The sequence below is a fragment of the Malania oleifera genome, chromosome 6 (genome assembly GCF_029873635.1).
Source record: "Malania oleifera isolate guangnan ecotype guangnan chromosome 6, ASM2987363v1, whole genome shotgun sequence".
NCBI classification, from domain to species: domain Eukaryota; kingdom Viridiplantae; phylum Streptophyta; class Magnoliopsida; order Santalales; family Ximeniaceae; genus Malania; species Malania oleifera.
This window is the reverse complement of record NC_080422.1, coordinates 45,490,632-45,514,366: the sequence shown is the minus strand read 5'-3', so window position 1 is coordinate 45,514,366 and position 23,735 is coordinate 45,490,632. Positions and strand designations below refer to the sequence as shown.

The window sequence follows — 23,735 nt, the reverse complement described above, 5'->3', positions numbered from 1 at the left end:
GCTTTCTTGTTTGCTAACTGGAGGCTGTTTCTACTTCTTCAATGGCCCATTGGTACTATGATCATTTTTGTAGGACATTACATAAATCTTGAAAGTAAACTAGTGGCATGCAGGATATTTGGTCTGGTATTACACAAATACAACAAGCTTCCCACAAGACTTCTATAGATCGATGCATCCACTTTCTTTCCACCATCATCCTTTTTCAATTTCGCATTAGGAATTAATGGAATAGCCACTGATTTGCTCAGTTAGGGATGTCAAGATGCAGGAGTTCCTAAATTTAACGCAGGGCCATTTGACAGTGCCATAGTATGCTGTCAAATTCTTGGAACTGTCGCGTTTTGCTCCCTTCATGATACCCGATGAATTCAGGAAGGCCTAGAGATTTGGTGGGTCTGGAAGGATGAACCGAACTCTAGCTTAAAGAGCTCGGTGTCTCAGGCTTAATGCAGGGCTACCGAAGAACTTTTGGGCCGAGACAATTAGTATGACTTGTTTCTTGATAAACCGATCACCGAGGGCATCACTAAAAGGGAAAGTGGTAGAAGAGGAAGCTCCGTCTCAATTTAAGGAGCAGAGATTTTAGTGAAATCCTTGAGTGGTTGCTCAAGGCGATGACGTAGGCCAAGTTGGCTGAACCTCGTAATCTTGAGACAAGATAACTGGCCCTTTCTTTTGAACTCCATTTTAATCTTGTTTTCTACACTAAATTGAAGCCGTGTTCTGCTAAATATATCTTTCCCTTTTTTATGCGTTAAGGCTTGATATACACTGTTAGCCCACCACATAACTGCTTAACGTTTATGCAAAGTGATTGCTTAACATGGTATCAGAGCCAGCTTGGAGGTCATGGGTTCTGTTCTTGTTGCCTGCATTTATTGCCTGTTTATGAAAAATTATGTTCTCTATGGGGGTGCTGTTCATTCTTTGTTCCTCTCCATGTGCCATCGGGCTGAGACACACATTGTTTGCCTACGAGGCATATGCTTTATGTAACGCAGTTGCTTTATATTATGCATGGACCAAACAACAGAAAATAGGAAAACTGCTTTCTAGAAAAATATTTTATAGGATCTTATACACACGCACACATGTTAAAAAATTATTTTATAAAATTGTGGTTTTTCTCATCAGCGTACCAGCCAAAACCTGGGGTTGGGATACAATGCTCCAGAATGCACAAAGCCCTCAGCTTATACCCTAAAGAGTGATGTTTACAGTTTTGGGGTGGTCATGTTGGAGTTATTGACTGGGAGGATGCCTTTTGACAGGTTTGTCATGCATTGGGAATTCAAATTTGTTATTATTATTATTATTATTATTATAATTATTATGAGTGAAATTCAAGAAAATCCATACCTGAACTGGTTATTTTTGTTTCTTTGTTTCAGTTCAAAATCAAGAACAGAGCAGTCACTAGTTAGCTGGGCCACCCCACAACTGCATGATATTGATGCATTGGAAAAAATGGTGGATCCTGCCTTGCGTGGACTGTACCCTCCCAAGTCGCTTTCCCGATTTGCTGATATCATAGCTCTATGTGTGCAGGTGAGTGCCTCAAATCCAACACCTCCTGCACACCCCTGAGCACAAAATGCACCCAAAATCCTTCGACCCCAACAAGGGAAAAAGGAAGAAAAAAAAAAACAAAAGGAATGGGAGTTAAAATTTTTTATAAAAATAATAAAACAAAAGGGAAGGAAATCGAACAAATGAAACACTGAAGATGAGCTTGGATCTTGTACTTAAAATTTGACAAAGCTGCACCATGGAATCTATATGAATGATCAAATATATAATCTGGCTTGAGCTTATTTCCATATTGTCTTCTCCAAAAGTTCTATGGTATTAGCATATATTTTCCCGTGCAATTTTGGCTCTTGGCTGGGCGAATATGACACCTTTTTAACTGATATTTTGTTTTGATCCTATTGTTATCAACAGTCATTTGACCTACTGATACCTGGGTAGGGTCCTGTCCAAACGATGACATTGATATACGAATAATTTCTTAAGAATACTGGGACATTTTTCAGCAGTAATTACTATTTAACAATTAATCATTCATGTGTGTAAGAATTCTGACGTTGTCTGTGCGCATCTGTTTTAGTTGGAGCCTGAATTCCGGCCACCTATGTCAGAGGTGGTGCAGGCATTGGTCCGGTTGGTTCAGCGCTCGAGCATGAACAAAAGAGGAGATGATCCTGCTGCTTCTCGCCGGAGAGACGACTTCGATTATTAATGATATTATTGATGATCCCTTCTAATATATATACACGACCTTAATATTAGTTACTGTAAATTATTGTCGCTGTTTAAAGATACATTGTTAATCTGTTGCTAGTAACAAATTTCAGGGTTCTTTTTTAATTTCTAATTTCTGAGGATCATGCTTTCTCGAATACAGAAGCAGGGTCTAAAGATTTAGGCCTTGTGGCTGTAGTTAAGGTATGTTCTGTTTAAACCCATAGGGTCATATGGCTTTGTCCTTGAGAGGAAAAGGTGATCGACAGATGGGATGAGGAGGGAATGAAATAGCAATTATATACCAGGGAATGAAATAACAATTATATATGGAGACAATGATTTAAGTTGTACATAAAGAAAAGTTTGTATTATTTAATCCGATACGATAGAATAAACATATTTATAGTGAAATTTGGAAATATTTGCTATTGATTTTATTTAACGAGTCGTTTACTGTGATTTGCTTTATGAAGAAGTTATTCTGAGTTGTCTAATTTTTGTATTGACTGTTTTAGTTTTAGGAATAGATATTTTGAGTTGTCTAATTTTTACTTTTATCTCGTTAGAGTGCCTACAAGTGTTCAACTCAATGCTAATGAGATATTCCTGTGCTTTGACCCATTGTACTTCATTATTTTGACATAAGATGTGCACTGCTAGATCCAGGTGGGCCGACCTGGTTTGGACTTTTCCAGTACAAATCTAAGTGGGGACTGGGGTGGCTGATGCCTCTCACACTCTCACTTACCATTTGGAGGGGGCACATGAATAATAGCTGCCATTTCCGACGACAATGCAATGTTATGTTATTGTCTTAGAAAGATAGGACACTGCCTTGCCCTGAGAATGTATCCCAATGTCAGGTTTTATTTACAAGATGGTTCAGGTTTTAATTATGTGATATATTCTTTATAGGATAAAATCGAAAGACTGGCAAGTTAAGGCGGACAATACCTTATCATAATTGAACCAGTTTAGAGCTACCTTGGAGGTGGTCACAGATATATAATTCCCATGCAAGGGTTTGGGCTAATTTTGGCAAGCTTCTTACCTTGGAGGATGGTTCAGGTTTTAATTATGCGTTTGCTGAAGGAACAGCTGGCGTAGGCATGAGATTAGTCTGTCGCGTAAGCTCGGGAAACCTGACGTACCTAAAAAAAAGAGCCACAAGGAAAATTAAGGAAATAGTTTTATTAGCAAGTTAGAATGTTTACAAAACAGGGTGCCTATGAGTTGTTACTTGGTCATATGAATATATATATACTGCTGCAAGTATATGTCAAATAAAGTTAAAAGTTATCCCTATAGAATAAGATACATCAATGGTGCCAATCCATGATCTGGTTGTATATGCACTTATGATTGAGTTATGTGTCCCTCGACATAAGCTTCTGTTTCCTCGGGATAATGTTTTGCTTTAGGAAGTTTGAAATATTGTTTTCTTATTAGGGAGAACAACTCTCTTGCTTCAACTTTATTAAAGCATTCATTTACCATTTTGAGTGCAAAATACTTTTCAAATCAATTTATCTTTCCCCATCCGGATTAGCTTGAAAATTTTCAAAATTGATGCTAAGCCCTTTTCCTTATCTTCAGAAATCTTTCTAAGTATGAGTTTTTGAAATTTGGAAAATCTTTATAGAAAACGGACAGATTGGGATGTGAAATTTTATATCTTAAAAATTAAGCATCCCAAAATTTTTTGTTAACGTTCACTATTTCATGAAATGCATAGAAGCAGAGTCCCCCATATGATTGTCGCCCATAATGGAGCCTGATGGGGTGTTCATGGCACAAAATGAAAACATGGCACAAAGGCAAAAATGAAATAATCCATTTTTTCATATATGTTTATCAAAACAAGTGAGAAAGAAATGAAAAATATTTCAAATTGATGAAAAAAATATAAAAAAATATGTTAAATTGATTACACACCATTAACATTTGATTTTTTTTTTTTAAAAAATTTAATTGTATTAGTACAAATTTTTATTTTTAGTATTATTTGATATAGAAAGAAAAATCAATGAGAAATGATTTTCGTGCTCATTTTCCTTCTTTTCACTAAATAAAATATATGATTATAAAGAAATGGTTTGGTGGAAGCAACAAGTTGAACTATATAATTAATTTGTTTGGTAAAAGGATATGGATAGTTTGCACCCTAGGAACATGGCCTAATGAATTGCTAGTCTACTCTACAATCATGTTTATGATAAGGGAAACTCCCTTAAGCATGGTCATTCTATTAGAAGAAATAACCCTAGTGGAAATCATCCTCTTGACCATGCCCACAAGCTCTTATCCTAAAAGCAAAAATGATAGCCCTCTTGCCAATATAAACTTACGAGACGAATAAAGAGAGATGTTCACAGTACAAATGTTGAATGATCAAGAACACGTAACTTGGCATTAGAATACTAGAGCAAAGCTTAGAGATTTCAAGATTGGAGATTTGGTCCTATAAAAAGCAATAGTCATGAAAAAAATCAGGATACAAGTAAGCTCTAATAAAATTGGGGAGAGAACTAGAATATTCAAGATTAAAAAGCTTTAGTGGAATACTGTACAAGGGACATGGAATGCCAAAATTTCAAAAGATGTGTTCTCAATAGAAACTTATATACTCCGACCCGGAAAAAATTTAATTAATAAAAATAATAAAAGAAAAGGAAACGAAAGAGAGAAGGGAAGAAAAATGAATAATTAAAATGGGTGTCAGCGAGAACTCATCGACGAACCAACTAGTCTCGTCGACAAGCATTCTTCTTTGGCTCGTTGACGAGGGCAATGTCTCGTCGACGAGGAGTTACCGAGAGGGTTCAAGGTATTTTGAAACTCGTTGACAAACTCATGGTCTCGTCGACGAGTGTTCTTCATGGGATCGTCGACGAATCCACATGTCTCGTCGACGAGTTCTTGTCTATAAATAGTGAGTTCCTTCATTTTTAGCGAGAAATCTTGCATGAAGCCTCTCTCTCTCTCTCTCTTTAGAAAAATGGTCCCTCTGCCTTCTCTCTTCGATTCCAGGCAAGATTTGACTTAGTTTGATGATCTGGAACCACCACGAGATTCGTAGGATCGTTCTCTACAAAGCTGCGGGAGTTGATTGTTGATTTAAGATTTTGGAGCACCATACCAAAATTAGAGTAAGCGAATTATTTTGGAGTTTTCTTGCTAAATAAAATTATTTGGAGCCTAAGAAGCATTAAATGAGTATTTTTCATAGAATTGAGTGAGTTGGGAATTTTGGATTATAGGGTCTCGTTTTCTGTTCGGTTTAGGCAGAAACTTGAGAAGCAGGTAAAGGGAAATACTTTATAACAACTTTTTTATTAACTTTAAATTGGTTAAATTTTGAGTATAAAATTCTATATATATATATATATATTGGTATAATTTTCTGAACGGTATAGGTATTGAAAATATTGTTTTTTATTATATATTATATTGGAAAAAAATCGTGTGGTATAAAAACAACTTTGATAATTAAATGGTTACAAGTATTGCAAAATTATGATTTATTGTGTGATTGTGAATACTGTTTGGGTTGCGAATTTTGTTTGGTTGAAAATACTGGTTGGTTGTGGATATTATCTGATTGTGTGCTGTGGTAGATGTGTGATGTGCTTAAGTGGTTAGTTTTGTTATTGATATGTCCTATGGTTCATGTAAATTGCGATATATCGTTGGCAATGGTATGAGGAGGTCATTATATCATACCTAATATAACCGTCATATAACGTTGACAGTGGTATGAGGATATCGTTAGATGAGCGTTTATATTGGGGGATAAAATATTGGAAGTGGTATGAGGAGTTTGTTCTACCTATTTACCATGAACATGGTGGTATGTGTTGTAATCTGTGTGATGATTAGTCCTGTGTGGACCGTGTAACCTGTGTGGTTGATAGTCCTGTGTGGACATATATTTTATATGGATTAGAGTTCTGTGTGGACGTTGTATTATGTGTGGATATGAAACCTGTGTGGGTGCGAATGAAAACTGTACGAATTATCCTGTGTGGATTGGTTGTGGTATGCGTATATGTGTGGAACTCTGTAAAATGACGGCACTGAATATGTGTAACTCTAATTACATGGGTAATTATGGTAAAGTAAAATTTTCCACCCGAGGGCTTGCTGAGGAAGTGAGTGCTCTGGTAATTATCTGTGGATACCAGTGCAGAGGGAAGTCACTTGTATTGGCGGACGACCTTCCCTATTTTCGTAGACTTTACCTAGATACATAACCAGAGCAAGAGCTTAGGCTTACAAGCTTTTTATTCGTGTTTATCCAAGAGGGGAGTAGAAGACATCTACTCTCCATCTTGTGGGGGACTGTTGAAGATTGAAGGAAGCTAAACTGTCTGCGAGCAGTAGTCCATAACGGCTCAGATTCCTTTCCTTTTCTTTGTTTTTTTTTATTTTATTTTATTATCCTTCTTTTCCGTTATAGAAATTTGTTCGGAATACCAATTTTTTTTTTTGTTTTTATTCCTGTAGTTAGTAACTAACTCATTCCTTGATTCCATTTTTGCTTTCTATATATACGCTCTTGTACAATACTTTAACATAGAAGGAAAACACGAAAATTTCTCTCCATCCCTCTTTCTCTGTTCTCTCCTTCTTTCCCTCTATTCAATCTGTCTTGCTCAGCAGTTCACACTCACAGCAAGCAAAGGCAAAATCTTATATATTCATGTTTAGAACATAATCATATCATCTTCCCTAAACTTTTAAAGGTGAGAGAAAGCAAGACCCTTCCAACTGCCTTTTTTTTTTTTATTCTTAAGGTACAAAAGACTCCATTAACAAAATTATTAAATCGTAGGACACATGTTTGTCCACGTGGGATGTCTCCTTAAAGTCGCTAGAATTGGAGAGTGAGAGAAAGGAATTGAAAGCCAAAAGTTTTATCAAACGTATGGTACAAGAAAGAATGCTTGACTTGTCAGAACTCTAAAAGGTTTTCATCCAAATATGCAAATTAGGTATTGGGGAATTTTAGGAATTTTTATTTTTTACTTTTACAATATTCGTATGAAATGAATGAGCATCACAAATAATTTTGATACTCTTTGCTTGCGAAAATAAATTATTATTTTTAATAATTATAAAAATGCCATCTTTTTCAATTTTCTAAATTTATACAAGAAAGTTAGAAAACATCTTTTCATTATTTTTCTAGATTTCTAACTCTTACTTTTATATATGGGAACATGTAATTTAAATCTTCAAATTCGTCAATAATATTGTGAAATAAATTCTTTTTTATTTTTTTAAATAAAAGAAGTAGTAGTGACAGTTCTCAAATCCGTCACTAATAATGGTTAATAGTGACAAATCTTCAAATTCGTCACTAATATTGCGAAATAAATTTTTTTTTAAAATTTTTTAGAAGTATTAGTGACGATTTCCAAATCCGTCACTAATAGGTGGCTAATTGTGATGAATTTTCAAATTCGCCACTAATATTATGAAATAAATTTTTTAATTTTATTTTTTTAAACAATAGTAGTGATGGTTAGTTAATCGTCACTAATAAGAATATTTTAGTGACAGATTTAATTTGTCACTAGTATTGCGAAATCGTCGCTAATATTTTTTCTAAGATAATTTTCGCGTGAAAAATTTTTTTTTCCTGATATTTTTTGATTTTTAGTGCCGAAACCATTAGTGACGGTTTCAAATCCGTCACTAATAGTGTCATATTAGTGACAGTTGCTAAAATCGACATTAATACCCACTTTTAGTGATGAAATTGAATCCGTCACTAATGGTTTCGTCACTAAAAATCAATTCTTTTTGTAGTGAGGGTATGCACAAAGATGATGCAAACAATTTTAGCGTTTATTTTTTCAAATTCTAACTCTAATTCTAAAGACATCATCATGCTTATTAAGCACAAATCCTCATTTTTTGATTTATTGTCCATGTTTAGAGCTTAAAATATTTTAATTATGTTCATATAAGGTTTTGTGTCATGTTCAGATACTCCTTATTCCCTTCACATCTTCTTCCTTATAACTTGACCTCCAATATTCTATACTTTTTATTTATTTATTTATTAACTTTGAAGTTTTGGCAAGTCTTGTATTTATTACATTCCATCCATAGGATTCCATCATATATAGTTCTTTTCCACCTTTATATAACATTGGAATTTTTTTTTATTTTATATAACAGTCCTACCTAATTTATCTTAGATTTTATCACTCTAGTATGTTCTAATACATTATATGCACTATCGATAATAAAAAGCAGTACAGATACAATCCAATACTATTGCAATGTTTATCTATTAAAGAAACAATCGCTGCGTTTGGGAGTACGAATTTTGAAACTTAAATTTGAATTTGTATGAATTTAAAAAAATTTTAATACAACTTTATAGTATATTTTATCCAAATTCAAACCCTTTCCAAACATAGGGTAACTTTCTTATCTCTAGATAGCACTAAGGCAAACACGTCTTGACATCTCTAATTTTTTATTCTTGCAGTGCCTTGCCTAAGGGGTTCAGACCCAACCTGTATTTTGTCCAAACACAATCTAAGTTGACTTAAAAATAAATAGTAGATGATGGTTTGAACTTTTAACACTTAGGCCGAATTTGAGAGCACAAATTTCAGATCTTAGATTTAAATTTCAAAAAATTTAAATAAATTTCAATACAATTTTATATTGTATTCGATACAAATCTAAATCCAAGGGCTATAGTATTTGCACATAGGCGATATTTGGAAGAAATATGATAAAAAATTTGAAATAGTTAATTTTTGTAGTTTCCTAGGTAGAAATTTACGGTGCTGCCATTTTAAAATAAGATGAGTTGTGGGCCCCGTCGAGTGCGCAATAATTCAGTCAGCATCTCCCGGTTCAGAACGGCGGCGTGGCGTGGTAGCTCGTGCACAACGAGGGCCTCGCTTCTCCCTTTCTTTATTTATATATGAATGGCTATGCCAACACAGGCAAACGTGGGCTGCCCTGATTAGAGGGTGCCAACTAATCAAATATTTAAATACTCTTATTTTTAATTATTATTATTATTATTATTATTTACAGGAGTTGACTATTATTTTATTCATAAAAATAAAGCATCGTGCAAAAATCATATGCATCTGCATTCAATACTAAAATTTGCACCCTTCTCCCTCCTCCCACTTGTACCACCCTTCCATTTCAAAACAAATTTTATACATACTTTATTTAGGAGTAGCAATACTCTAAAAGGGGCCAAAAAGGTGAGGGCATTGTATGGTTGGGCATTAATATTTGATGCTGACCCTTTGAGGCGAGCAGGCAGAGTTGAATATTTATTTGTGTTTGTTTCATTCCTAGGGTTAGGGTTACGTTACTCTGTTGACTGTGAAGGCTTGGGTGACGATTGGGGCTGGTTTGGTAGTAAGTACTTCTACTTAATAATTGGAGTAAGTTTTTGCCTTACGCTCGCACCCAATCTCACACAACGCACTTGTCCTTCCATTTAATCAAGGGGTAGTTTTTACGTGTAGGCCTAAGGAGTTGAAAGATTCTAACACCATGTATGTAAATAACGATTGTGTTAAATTTTCATGCTTGCCCCAAAGATTATGTTAAATTTTTAATAAAAAAAATTATCATCTTTAGATGAAATAAAATAGAAGCATATTTATGATGCTTGAAAAATACAACTGACTTTCTACATTAAATTTAATGTAATGTTTCTTTTTTTTTTTTTAAAAAGAAGCACTTTGCCTAAGTAATTCCAAACACTTGTGTTCCTATGATGTAAAATAAAATGGAAACTTATTTTCCTCCCAGCCACTTGCGTTCTTTTACGGATAAAAGGAGTTGTGTCGTGGGAAGACAGATGGAGGCATGCGTAGGTGTATGAGTGGTATGACCCCATCTGTCTCGTTGGGGAGACTGACCACCGGAGCACATGCATTAATTAATTAATTAATTAAGGGAGGGCAGGAAAGAGGAGTTGGTCGCGAGCAGTGAGCAGGTGAGCTGGTCTGGTATGTGTGTGTGTATAAATAGGGAGCTCCATCCACGGAAGAAAGAGCATAAACTTTTCAATTACAATTTCAGTGCATACCGCATAGCAATTAGCCAGCTTAGCTAGGGCTGTGTAGTAGAGAAGAAATCGGAGGATGTGGAGGCTGAAGGTGGGAGAAGGAGGGGACAGCCCTTACATCTACAGCACAAACAACTACGCCGGGAGGCAGACATGGGAGTTCGACCCTGACGCCGGCACCCCTGAGGAGCGCGCTCAGGTTGAAGAAGCTCGCCTTCATTTCTGGAACAACCGCTTCCATGTCAAGCCCTGCTCCGATCTCCTCTGGCGCATGCAGGTCTCTCTCTCTCTCTCTACCTCATCAGTAATTTTAAACTTCATAATCATTTTATTCTTCTTTTTTTTTTTTTTTAAAAAAAAAGGCGATCTTTACCATAATTAGTTTTGTTTTCTTCTTGTTTTTAAGAAAAATAAAGTAATAACCTTTTAGTAAATAAAATCTTAGCTATATTTTTCTTGTTAAGATTTTTTTTAAACAGTTAAAATGATTTTTAAGGCTGGAATTATTGTTATTTTCTGTATTATATTTCTATTTTGTGAAAAAATAAATTATAAAAATGTGTTCGTTTATGTTGTTAATTTTCTTATCAATTTTTAATATTTTTTAAAATACTAAAAATCAAATGTTATGATTTAATATTTAGAAATAATTATTTAGATTAAATTATTCATTTTATACACTTTTAAATTAAAATAAGAAGAAAGGTCACTATGCAAAGCAATGCCCAATGAACAGGACAAAATCTACAAAACTTGCCCAGCAATTATAGAATGAAGAACTCGATGCAGATGCTGAATCTGTTCTTTCAGAACAAGAAGAAATGACTGAAGAAACTATTCTCGTCCTTACTGATTCAGATATAAATTTAAATATAATTAAAACAAAAATATACATAAATTTTAAAAAATAATAATAAAGTCAATTATAAAATACTTTTACTATTTTTCAGTACTATGTACAATAAATTTTTTATTTTAAAGTAAAATTTTCAAGTATAAAAGTTAAGTACAATAATTATAATAAACTTTATTTTTATTATTGTAATTTTATTATTTTAATCATATTTTTATAATATTATTTGGTTTAAAGATGAAAATGAGTATTTTTTTAATTAAAATTTTAATTTGTATTAGTTTGATAAACCTTAACCAAATAAGTTGCTCATTTTTAATTTTTAGTTTTTGATTTTCGTTTCTACTTTAATTTTATTTGTCCCTTATCTTTTTTGTTAAGAAAAAATAGTACAGAGACACACATAAACATATATAATAAATTATTTTAAATTAAAATTTTAAAAAAAATAGAAATTGTAATACACGACATCTTAAAAAACGATAATGCTCGGAGTTGAGTGAATGATGAACATATTTTAGAAAAATAAGTTGTTTAAATTTACTATTATAACAGATACTAATTACTATTAGATTTGTCAAAAAGAAGAGAATTTCCTACCGAGTTGGTTTAAAAAATCTCTCATATTTTGTTTGAAATATCTCATGAGCCTTCAACATTTGACTTATTTATTATACACTTTCCGCTTGTCTTCTAAATATTAATACAAATTTGTGTCTTTTTGTTAAATTTAAAATTTTAAGCGTAGTTTTTTTAACCGAATTGTTATTACTATAGAGAAACTATAAAAATGAGGTCTATCCATTTTATATTATTTATTCCATTTTACTTGCACTTGGGTTTTGGATCCAGTGACATATTAAGGGCATACGAAGTTGACTAGTTGGGATTATCATTTACATATAATATTTTATTTTATTTTAGTTTTGGATAGTGTTGTAGTTTGATGGGGTGGATATTTTATGGTAATTATACGTTTACTGAAAATGAATTCTTCTTTAAATAATATTTCTTAAAAGAGTTGCAAGTTTGACTGTGGAGGTGGTGACAAAGACATGAGATGGGGGGCTAAGTTAAGTGAATGGTGGAGTGTAGCAACCCCATCCATTATTATATAACATATTTATTTTCAAAGCTGTCTCCGTTTCTTATTCTTATTCCTCTTTTTTCTTTCTGCTGAATAATAAACAATCAAAGTTCTCCCTATTCGAGGAGCTTGTCTCTCCCCGCGTGGCCCTCGAGGGTGGTTATATATATATATATATATACATATATATATATATATATATATATATATACATATTTTCAGCTTTGTGGGTGGTTTAATTTTTTTAATTTTTAATTATGATGATACATTTTTAAATGAACCGGGTTGACCCGGCATTGAATCAAGGTCGCACCGGTTCTTGGTTGGTTCGTATCATTTTCGATTTTTAATCAACACTCGAATCCAACGTGTGGCCGATTCTTTGGTATGGTTTTCAAAACTATGCTTGAATGTGAAAAAAAAAAAAAAAAAAAAAAAACAAACAAGGGATGAGCCAATTAATTAAATATTCACTTCTATTAAAAATATAAATATAAATTTTAAAAAGGGCTTGGATAATTTTTATATATATATATTTTTACTTAATTATTATTTAAATGTTCTTTGCTAACATGGAAAAAATGGAATGCATGCAGTATTTGAGAGAGAAAAATTTCAAGCAAACAATACCGCAAGAGAAGGTGGAAGAGGGAGAAGAGATAAGCTATGAGAAAGCGACGGTGGCATTGAGGAGGGCAGTCCATTTCTTTTCCGCCTTGCAGTCCCCCGACGGCCACTGGCCTGCCGAAATTGCTGGCCCTTTGTTCTTCCTCCCTCCCCTCGTCAGTACAGTTCATATATATACACACGCGTTCTTTAATTTTCATAATTATATTTCAATAATTTATGTCAATTTGAATGCATATATGTATGCATGCAGGTGATGTGCGTGTACATTACGGGCCATCTTGATTCTATATTCCCAGCAGAACATCGCAAGGAAATTCTGCGCTACATTTACTGTCATCAGGTACCTGCATATGTGTCTCTGTGTGTCTATATATATATATATATATAATGAATTGATGAAGATCTAGCTACTTTTGTAAATGGTTTTTGTATATATAATTAATATATATGTATACGTAAATGCAGAACGAGGATGGGGGATGGGGACTGCACATAGAGGGGCACAGCACCATGTTCTGCACAGCCCTCAGCTATATTTGCATGCGCATTCTCGGCGAAGGACCCAGCGGCGGCAAAGACAATGCCTGCGCCAGAGCTCGTAAATGGATTCACGACCGTGGCGGTGTCACCGCCATTCCCTCCTGGGGCAAGACATGGCTTTCAGTATTCCTCTTTCTCTCTATCTCTGTGTCTGTCTCTCTCTCTCTCTCTCTCTCTACTTATTATATATTTATTAATCAACTTATGCATATGTATGTGTGCAGATACTGGGTGTATTTGAGTGGACAGGCAGCAACCCAATGCCTCCAGAGTTCTGGATGTTCCCTTCTTTTCTTCCAATGCATCCAGGTTCAATTCTGACCTACCTACTCTTTAATAACTGTTAGAAATTTTAATAAAAAAAAGCAATAAACTTAAACACAAATAAAATACAAAATATAACCACGATTCATAAATAAACTCATTATGTCACACATAATCATTTAGGTATTGACATGAGCTTTAATAGTCATGATTCAGAGTTAAATTCTCATAGAGAGCGGCCCCACTTTCATGCTCACATAGGTAAAATTTGTCAAGGGTGCTCCGAAACATATTATCATTACGAGATTTAAAAACTCAACCTCCTCCGTTACAGGATAAATGCACTTACACCATAGGTATGAGCTTAAAAATTATTGTGCATTTCTTACGACTTGTATATGATTCGCTTTTCCCATTAAACCCAATTACAGGATCTTTGGTCCTTGGGTTGGGTATCTTCATGATTTTACGGGCTTCAATCCCACCCCCTAAATGTTTTCTAGATCCTTTCTCTTGCTAAGACCTTGATTAATGAATCCGCAAGATTTTCAGAAGATTTTATATAACTCACATTTCACTACTCAAATATGATCTTACAATATTATGTTTTCTTCTTATGGGTCTAGATTTACAATTATAATAACATTTTTTCACTCTTCCAATTGCAATAGTATTATCACAATTAGTTAGGATAGGTGATATTGATTTTTACCAAAATGAAATTTCATACAACATTTCTCCCAACCAACTTGTTTCTTCACTAACTGATACTAAAGCAATAAGCTCAACTTTCATAGTTGAGTTTACAATTATTGTTTGTTTTTTAGATTTCCAGCAAATAGCACTACCACCGAAAGTAAAAAATATAACTAGTGGTAAAGAGAGGATCACTTGACAAAGTATTCCAATCAACATTACAAAAACCTTCAATACTTGGCAAAAATAAGCCATAATTTTTGGTACCAACTAAATATTTCATTATAAGCTCAAGAGCATATTCCAATGTTTTCTACTTGGATTGCCAAAAAATTTACTAACTATTCCTACTGCATATGCAATTAATGTCAGGTCTAGTTAAATCATTTGCATATATCAGGCTACCAATAATACTATTATATTCCTTTTGATTAACCACTCATGATTCCTAAATATCTACTATTAATATGACATAAATGAGCACTCCAAGAATTTAACAAAGAGAGCATCATATAAAAAAAAAAAAACTTGAAGATGTTATATTGTTATTCTCAATGCTTATTTCAAATATCCCATCACAAGAATGTTGGGCTTTTGTGGAGTCCAGTTGTGTTTTAATTTGGATGCCGACCCGACCCCTATTTAATTAGAGATTTCTATCCTAAGGCTTAGTCCATGGAGCGAAGGCTTGGGCCGTAAGGAAGACATCTACAAGAATAACCTTTGCCCACATATATTTCATTTTTAGTAATTACATATTGGTTAGATTCCATGATTTTTTTAAATCCAACTTTATTAAGAAGAAAACCGGATACCAAAATCTTTCTCATGGAAGTAGTAAAGTATACATCTTTTAATACTATACTCAATCTTCCAGATCGAAGTAAACTTCAATTCAACATACATGAGTGATATGTGAATCACCAAGTATAATAGTTTTGGGTTCCTTAAAAGGAATGGATACCTTAAACCAAAATTTATCATAACAGACATACATATTAGTACCCAAGTCTGCCCACCACCCTTCAATATTGTAGACCATGTTTATATCAGTAAGCATCGCCACAAATGGTTCGTCAACTAGGAATAGATCCACATTTTCGAAATTTGCAAATTTGAGCAATATTCCCACTTTTGTCAAAAACATAACAAACATTAATTGTTGTTTTGTTTGTTTTGATTGTAAGGGGGTCCTTGGTTCAAATTCTTTTGATTAGAGTTTCCCCTATTCAATTTGTGAGGTCTACCATTAATTTTCATATTTCTTCTCTTAGGCTTTAATTTAGGGTTTTTGAGAAAAAAAAACCTTTAGGAAAATTATTATGTTCAAAAGTAATTAAATTTACATTTGTGGTATTACCATTGTTGGCATTACTATTTTCTTGCAGAATTGCACCTTGCCCTCTTACCTCCTCAGTATCATATTCATTATTTCCATCTCTTGAAGTGGACTCCTTTAAATCGAAAAGGTTTATTGAGATCTTCAACATTTTCATTCGGTTTCTTAACTGTAGGCTCCATATATTAAATCTCCTTAAAATTGTTAGAAAAATTAATAAAATAAAAGCAATAAATTTAAACTTAAATACAAATAAAAATAAAAATATAAGCATGATTCACAAGTAGGCTGAGACACATATATCTTGTTCTCTTCAAGGAGATTCAAGCTCTGTGGTTTTTGGTTTAACCCATGAACTAATGCAGTAGAATTTCTCAAGACTTGTATCCCCTAGGATACAACAATCCGACTTGAATCATACGACTCTCGCCAATTCTGCACAAACGAAGGAGTCCCAAGCTCCACAAAAGAACACCTTTCTTCACTTCTCAAACTCTTTAAACTCAAAAGAAGAAAGAAGTGATGAGAATGATGAGAAGAAATTGGTGCGTAATGCCAATGTCTTAAGGGTCTATTTATAAGCACAAAATGACCTTTCATTCTTCATGCACTTAATAAATAAGATGTATATATATTAAATGGATACACATCTAATTTTAAGATACACTCACATAATTAATCTTATGAGTTTATGAGTTATATGAATTAATGACCTAATTAAATGTAGATTTATAACTCATTCCAAAATACATGCTCTTTTCCAAGATAATAAATACAATAATAATATTAAAATACACTAACAATAACTATTTACGTCCACATATATAATTTTCTGTTCATCTCTGTCGTACTACTGTTCAAATTAAGCACTGTACGTGGTGGAGGGATCGATATATTTAAATGCATTAATATACAATTCATATGTAGCTAGCCAATCATATCATGGAGAATTAATTATGAGTTAAATTTGCGCGCAGCAAAAATGTGGTGCTACTGTAGGATGGTTTACATGCCAATGTCATATTTGTATGGGAAAAGGTTCGTAGGCCCCATCACCCCTCTCATTCTCCAGTTGAGAGAAGAACTCCACACTCAACCTTACCACGAAATCAACTGGAAGAAAGTGCGCCATGTCTGCGCCCAGGTACGTACTGCTGCATAGATATGAATGGATCCAGAGTTTTGTTGATTAAATGTGGTTATGAATTATATTAATGTTTATATATGCGAAGCAGAAGCAGTACCAGTGAAGATTGATCTGTGTAATAATAAATAACAAATGCAGGAGGATATATACTATCCCCATCCTTTAATTCAAGACTTGCTGTGGGATGGTCTGTACATATTAACAGAGCCTCTGCTGACCCGGTGGCCCTTTAACAAGTTGAGGGAGAAGGCACTTCAAACCACAATGAACTACATTCATTACGAAGATGAGAACAGTCGTTACATTACGATCGGATGCGTTGAGAAGGTGTTGTGCATGCTGGCTTGTTGGGTTGAAGACCCTGATGGGGATTATTTCAAGAAGCACCTTGCTAGGATCCCTGATTATATATGGGTTGCAGAGGATGGAATGAAGATGCAGGTGACAAAAAAATTAAATACTTTCTCCAATTAATTACTATCGAACTTTAAACTATTGATCAATGAGATTTGAAGTGGTAGTTAATTAATTAATTAATTAATGAAGTTTTACAATTAATTAATTGCTGTTAAAATGCAGAGCTTTGGTAGTCAGGAGTGGGATACTGGTTTTGCCATTCAAGCTTTGCTGGCCAGTAATCTCACCGACGAAATTGGACTGACGCTCAAGAAAGGACATGAATTCATAAAGAATTCTCAGGTTAAGTTTCTTCTTTAAAAAATTGCAAGAAGCATTTTTCCGCTTCAATTGATCAAACCTACATGGGGATTAAGTTAGCCTGACTAGCTATCTGCTGGAAATATTGGTTAAAGGTTAAGGACAATCCCTCTGGTGACTTCAAAAAGATGTTCCGCCACATCTCTAAAGGATCATGGACTTTCTCCGACCAAGATCACGGCTGGCAAGTGTCTGATTGCACTGCAGAGGGACTGAAGGTACATAACATTATAAATGTTTTATTTCTCCGGTCAAGTTCCATTTTACACTTTCAAATATCCAACAAATGGTTAATGCAGTTCGAATTCTAATTAATTTCCCTTTTTTTGTTACAGTGTTGTCTTCTTTTTTCAGTGATGCCACCTGAAATTGTCGGCGAGCAAATGGAACCTGAGCGACTGTATGATTCGGTTAACGTCTTGCTTTCCCTGCAGGTAAGGATTAATCTGTCATTGCCCTTGCCGGCTTGTTACCCTCAGATTTTAACTGCCTTGATGTAGAAACTCTCTACTTTAAGCATGCCTCTCTTTCCCTAAACTCACAATCAAATGAATTATTTTTTGAAATGTCAATTCACATGAATTATCACAGAGTGAAAATGGTGGTCTAACAGCATGGGAGCGTGCAGGAGCCCAGGAATGGTTGGAGGTAAGTCCCATATCCGAGTAAACTTTTCTCTTTGCAATTCCTTTGTTGTCAAATGTCCATGGGTCTCATTTTGTTTTTGCGCACTTATTCCCTCAGATGCTCAATCCTACAGAGTTTTTCGCAGACATCGTTATAGAACATGAGTATGATGATTCTTTCACCTCCTTCCTTTCTGTACGTAATTCCTCTAAACTGTATATGTATGCCTTGAGACTGACTAACAAATATCAATCCAGGTATGTCGAGTGCACTGCCTCGGCAATCCAGGCTCTACTTCTGTTCAAGAAATTATATCCTGGACACAGGAAGAAGGAGATCGAGAGCTTCATCGCGAATGCTGTAGGGTATCTGGAAGATGTACAAACGCCCGATGGTTCTTGGTATGCTTTCCCCACTTGAGCATTATACTTGAACTTGATTTTCTGTATTTTAATGCTAAGATTTTTATGTTGAAAAGACATATTAATGGACATAATGAAACGATCCCATTCACAGGTACGGAAATTGGGGAGTATGCTTCACATATGGTTCATGGTTTGCACTGGGAGGGCTAGCGGCTGCAGGGAAGAACTATTATAATTGTCCTGCTATCCGTAGAGGTGTTGATTTTCTGCTAAAATCACAAAAGGACGATGGCGGATGGGGAGAGAGCTATCTTTCATGCCCAAGAAAGGTAATTCTTTTACATGAATTATGTGCTCGGTTACTGAATTAATGATCACGTTAATGGATTAGCAATCATATTATTGTGCACTCTGAATAATGTGAAGAATATATCCCATTTAAACCATTCAACATATTGTTCTCCAGACTTGAGTACAAGTCCCAAGTATAAGAGGGATTAATTTCATTCATACATTCAAGGCCTTTGAATTAACTACTTTACAAAAGTACCATTTTTGTACATCTGCTTGCGTTTTAGATATATTGGTCTCTCTCTCTCTCTCATACACACAAAAACATAAAAATTATAGCCTAACGTTCTGCTTGGTGAATCAGATATATACGCCCCTAGAAGGAAACCGGTCAAATCTGGTGCATACTGCATGGGCTATGATGGGTCTAATTCATGCTGGGCAGGTTAGTCTACACCTCAAACATCAGATTCTGTAAGTAACTTGTTTCTGTATAATTTATCACCTTAAAAATTCTTTTCTTGATTTTCCTCTGTTGTAGGTTGAAAGAGACCCAACACCTCTTCACCGTGCAGCCAAGCTTTTGATCAACTCTCAATTGGAAAATGGCGACTTCCCTCAACAGGTGAGGTGGATGTCTTGAACACATCTTAATAACCACAATGAAAAAAAAAATGAAACATGAACATGTTATGTGCTCCCACAAAGATAAGGTTTTTTGAAATATTGATTATCAAAATAAAGCAAAATTTGCTTAAAAGTTAAAACCAACAATGTGATTCTAAATACCTTCATTGATTTGAGAAAAACCATAATTTATAAACCACTTAAAACATGCATTTCTGATGGGCATTTCACTTGAACTACGTAAAGCATGCATTTCTGTTGGGACACCACTTCAATTCAAGTGAAGAAAATATGCCCTTTCCTTGGCATTGTGAGATGACCAAATTACGCTAACAATTGTTGCCTTTTTCATGACAGGAAATCACTGGTGTCTTCATGAAGAATTGCATGTTACACTATGCCGAATACAGGAACATTTATCCTTTATGGGCTCTTGCAGAATACCGCAGGCGGGTTCCTCTGCCCTCCAAAATTGTCTAAAACCAAAGTTGCTGCATGAGCTTGCCCGATACAAAATGAACTCGTCTGTGAATTGATTTTGTTCTATCTTTTACCACCGGAAGCATTTCCTCTTCTGTCAACAATCAATTAATGTCTATGCATGTATAGATGTTCAAGAATCATTAGGTGATCAGAAAAATGGACAGGCAAGGCTTTAAGGCACATGCGATTTCAGCAATAAAAGAATTGAGTACATCCATGAGAAAATTTTCCATGTTAGTTTACCATCGCCTGTATATTGAAGATGATGACAAAAGCCTTTCTGTGTAGAAGACATATGGATCTTCAGCTCTGGCAGTGCAGTGCACCAGAAAAGATTGCCTAGCTCATTAGCCATTTTCGTACTTGTCAACAGACATATGTCGTTGTAGTATGATATAAACAGTATATTCAGATCTGAATCAAATATCCTTACCGTCTAATTAAGATCTGTATATTCAGATCTGTCGAATATCCTTGCTGTCTACTTAATTGTTAAGATCAATCTGCAGAATAGACTGGCAGCAACAAAAAATAGCATTTTATATATGGATAGTACAAAAATCATTAGCTTATGAATATAAGGATGCTCATTTATCTCAATCTCGTCAGGGGATTAGAAGTTTAATCTGCTCCAGCTTTGTTACGAGGGATCAAAATATAAGCAAACTAGTGTGGCATCACAATTTATCTCAATCTCATCAGGGGATTAGAATATGTGGTATCAAAATATAAGCAAACTGTTGGGAATAAGACCTGGAGTAACAATCACACACGAAGAAAAATACAAGCAAACGCAATGGAACACTGGATTTACGTGGTTCGGTCCGAACTGACCTACATCCACGGGAGCACACACCACTGCACTATAAATTGGGAGAAACAATATAAGGAGGAGCCACTACTCAACTCTCTCTCTCTCACCACAACTCTCTGCTCTTTGCACTTCTCTCTCACAACTCTCTGCACTGCACAACACTCTGCTCACATCATGCAAAGCTCTCCACACACACATATATATATATATATATATACAAGAAGGGGAGCAAAATTCAAAGAAGGTGGCTGCAGATTTCAACAAAATCTGCAGCGTATGTGGAGGGCTGCTGGCTGCTGGTCTTCATTTCAACATAGGCTGCATGGGGAGGTGCTGCTGCCGACGGTTCCACACCAGAATTCCTAACATAAACTAGTGTGACATCACAATTTAGTTTTTATATAGGTATCAGTATGTAAGGTTAAAGGGCTTCTTGCGGAAGGCACCATATTACAACATAATGTAAGCTATCAGCTTTCACAAGAAAGCAAAGTATCATGGACCCCCAAAATAGGATTCAAGTAAGGGTCGTGCGGCACTCGTTGAGTGCTCTCCCCTGACAAGTCAGCCAATGGTCACATGTCCAAGCCTGCAAGCACAAGCACAAGGTGAGTCTCAATACCGAAGAGAAACTAGGAATGATATGGCATCACAAGAGCAAGATATTCATATACTCTGAATAATGTTACAACAATAAGATATTTCACAATCCAAGGCAACAAAACACCCGAATGAAAAAGACTACTTGTATTATTCATATTCAAGAGAATAACCATACAAACATTAACACAAGCAATCATAGATTTGTCATAAATCCCTGGAGAATACAATTAGAGCAGTATCTCTCCCCCCCTTTTCCCCCATTAAATTGTCACTCCTTAACACAAAGCATATTTTAATATATAGTGCATGAGCTCCCTAACATTTGCTCTCCCATATTATATGCATATAAGGTATAAAAACATTCAACTAGATATTACTTCCTTGAGAGAATAGTATGAGGATTGTTTTGTATTTGATATCAACTCATTTTGAGGAGCATTTGCTTTGTATACCCATCTTCTTGTAAAATGTTCTTTGTGAACAAAGTTGTAAGGTTCTTTTGTAAACCGATTGGTGAAGGTTCTTGGTGAACCGTCTTACAAAGCTTCTTTGTGAACCTTGCGGCTCTTGGTGAGCGGTGGGATTTGTTCCCGTGTGAAGGCTCTTGGTGAGCGTTGAGGGATTTGTTCTCTTGTTGTAAGGCTTCTCCTTTGGTGAAGGAGTTTTTTAGTGGATTGTGAAATCCTTGAGTTGGGTCTCAAGGCGTGGACGTAGGCTTGGAGCCGAACCACGTCAAAATACCAGTATTAAGCTTTCTCTTCTCTATACTCCATTGTTTATATCTTGTGCATGATTTTAATTTATATATTGGGATATAATTGCTAGCTTCTTGCCAAGATTATTATTTTGTAGAGAAAAGCGAAAATACGCGAAAGTGTCCATTCAACCCCCCTCTAGACTCTATACACCCGGGCCAACAAGTGGTATCCAAGCATACCACACTTTCACCTTCCTTCCTAAGATATATCCCAGAAATACACACTTTCTAGATCTCGCAGCAAACTTATCATGTGACACAGGTTTAACATAAACATAACACAAACATCCAAATACCCTGAGATGATCATATGAGGCTTTTTCTTTAAACAAAATCTAATGTGGGAATTTTCCATTAAGTATTGGCATGGGTAGAAGATTTATCAAATGTGCTATTGTAGTAACCCGATCAAAGTATATATATAATAAATAAATAAAGAGATATGTTGGAGGTGATATTTTAGAGAAGATATTTTGAAAGGAGATATTTTGAGATATTTATATATAAATATCTTGGAAGAGATATTTAGTTTGATTACTTAAAGGCTAAGTTAGGTTTTTCTTTATAAACCCTCTCTCTCTCTCTCTCTCTCTCTCTCTCTCTCTCTCTCTCTCTCTCTCTCTCTCTCTCTCTCTGATTTCTGGGCCGTGTGTTGTTAAAATTGATGATCCGACGTCGCTACGTGGATCAGGGAAGGAATTTATATAGGTTCTACGAATCAGAATTTCATTTCAGAGATTTTTGAGTTTTTTCCAAAAATCGAGGTAAGGGTTGGTTTTTGCTTTTGGTCCGGTAGATTTGTTGTATACAAGATTATACTGAAGTGTTGTTCTTCGAGTATTAGGTTTCAGGATTTTCGTGCCATTTGTTGGCTTTACAAGGCTTAAAATCTTATTTTAATGATAACAAATAAGAGAAACTTAACATATTTGGTTAAGTGATGACATTCAGGACTCAATTATGAAAATGCAAGGTCAAGTATTCACAAGGATCCATTAAAAACTTATACTTCAAATAAGGATGATCATATGAAGCTTAATGCATGAATTCAAAGATGATTTAATAAAGCCTAAAGATTATGAAAGCATGCATATTAAAGCGAACTTGCTAAAAGCCTAAAGTACATTGAAAGCTTGAAAATAAGATGGATTCAAAGTAAGGACATATATGAAGACTTCAAGAGTTGAAGAATTTAGAATCTTAAGGAAGTTTTATGTAAGTACTTCGAATAATTTCAATATGGATGTATGAAACTTTTAGGTTAATTATTTGGACATAGATACATTTTAAAATACTTGAAAAATATTTTTATAAGGTCAAAAATTATTTCAAAAAGGTTAAAATCATTTTTGGAATGAAAAACATCAAAAATAGGATTTTCCAAATGCTGTTATTTTTTCTATATTCGCATTGATGGGCATTTTTCTTTATCAACCTTATTTTAAAAAGTGTTCAACATGAAAGTTGTGGGATTTTATCTTAGATTTCTGTTGATAGCAATAACGTCAAATTTGGAGTTATATAGAAAACGTTATGACTAATAAACTAAAGGGTGCTCAAAGCTAATAGTAGGACAGGCG

At 34.6% G+C, this 23,735-nt stretch overlaps 2 protein-coding genes across 2 annotated transcripts in view; both read left to right on the top strand.

The window, feature by feature from the left end:
* The window catches only part of LOC131157466 (protein STRUBBELIG-RECEPTOR FAMILY 5-like), a 57,248-nt gene extending 54,564 nt beyond the window's left edge, over positions 1-2,684 (top strand). The window contains exons 14-16 of the mRNA XM_058111647.1: positions 1,138-1,274; positions 1,395-1,551; positions 2,114-2,684. Coding sequence (XP_057967630.1) covers positions 1,138-1,274; positions 1,395-1,551; positions 2,114-2,245 — 426 coding nt within the window. The 3' untranslated portion in view covers positions 2,246-2,684. The remainder of the gene's footprint in view (positions 1-1,137; positions 1,275-1,394; positions 1,552-2,113) is intronic.
* Positions 2,685-10,300: 7,616 nt separating this feature from the next.
* On the top strand, positions 10,301-20,421 carry LOC131157465 (beta-amyrin synthase). Its single transcript, XM_058111646.1, has 17 exons — positions 10,301-10,592; positions 12,852-13,037; positions 13,136-13,225; positions 13,351-13,548; positions 13,650-13,734; positions 16,702-16,868; positions 17,010-17,312; positions 17,451-17,570; positions 17,684-17,806; positions 17,924-18,022; positions 18,180-18,236; positions 18,333-18,379; positions 18,473-18,616; positions 18,732-18,909; positions 19,236-19,316; positions 19,413-19,496; positions 19,856-20,421. Exons 1-17 carry the CDS (start codon positions 10,392-10,394, stop codon positions 19,976-19,978), a joined length of 2,286 nt encoding a protein of 761 aa, XP_057967629.1. The 5' UTR covers positions 10,301-10,391; the 3' UTR covers positions 19,979-20,421.
* Positions 20,422-23,735: the final 3,314 nt, after the last annotated feature.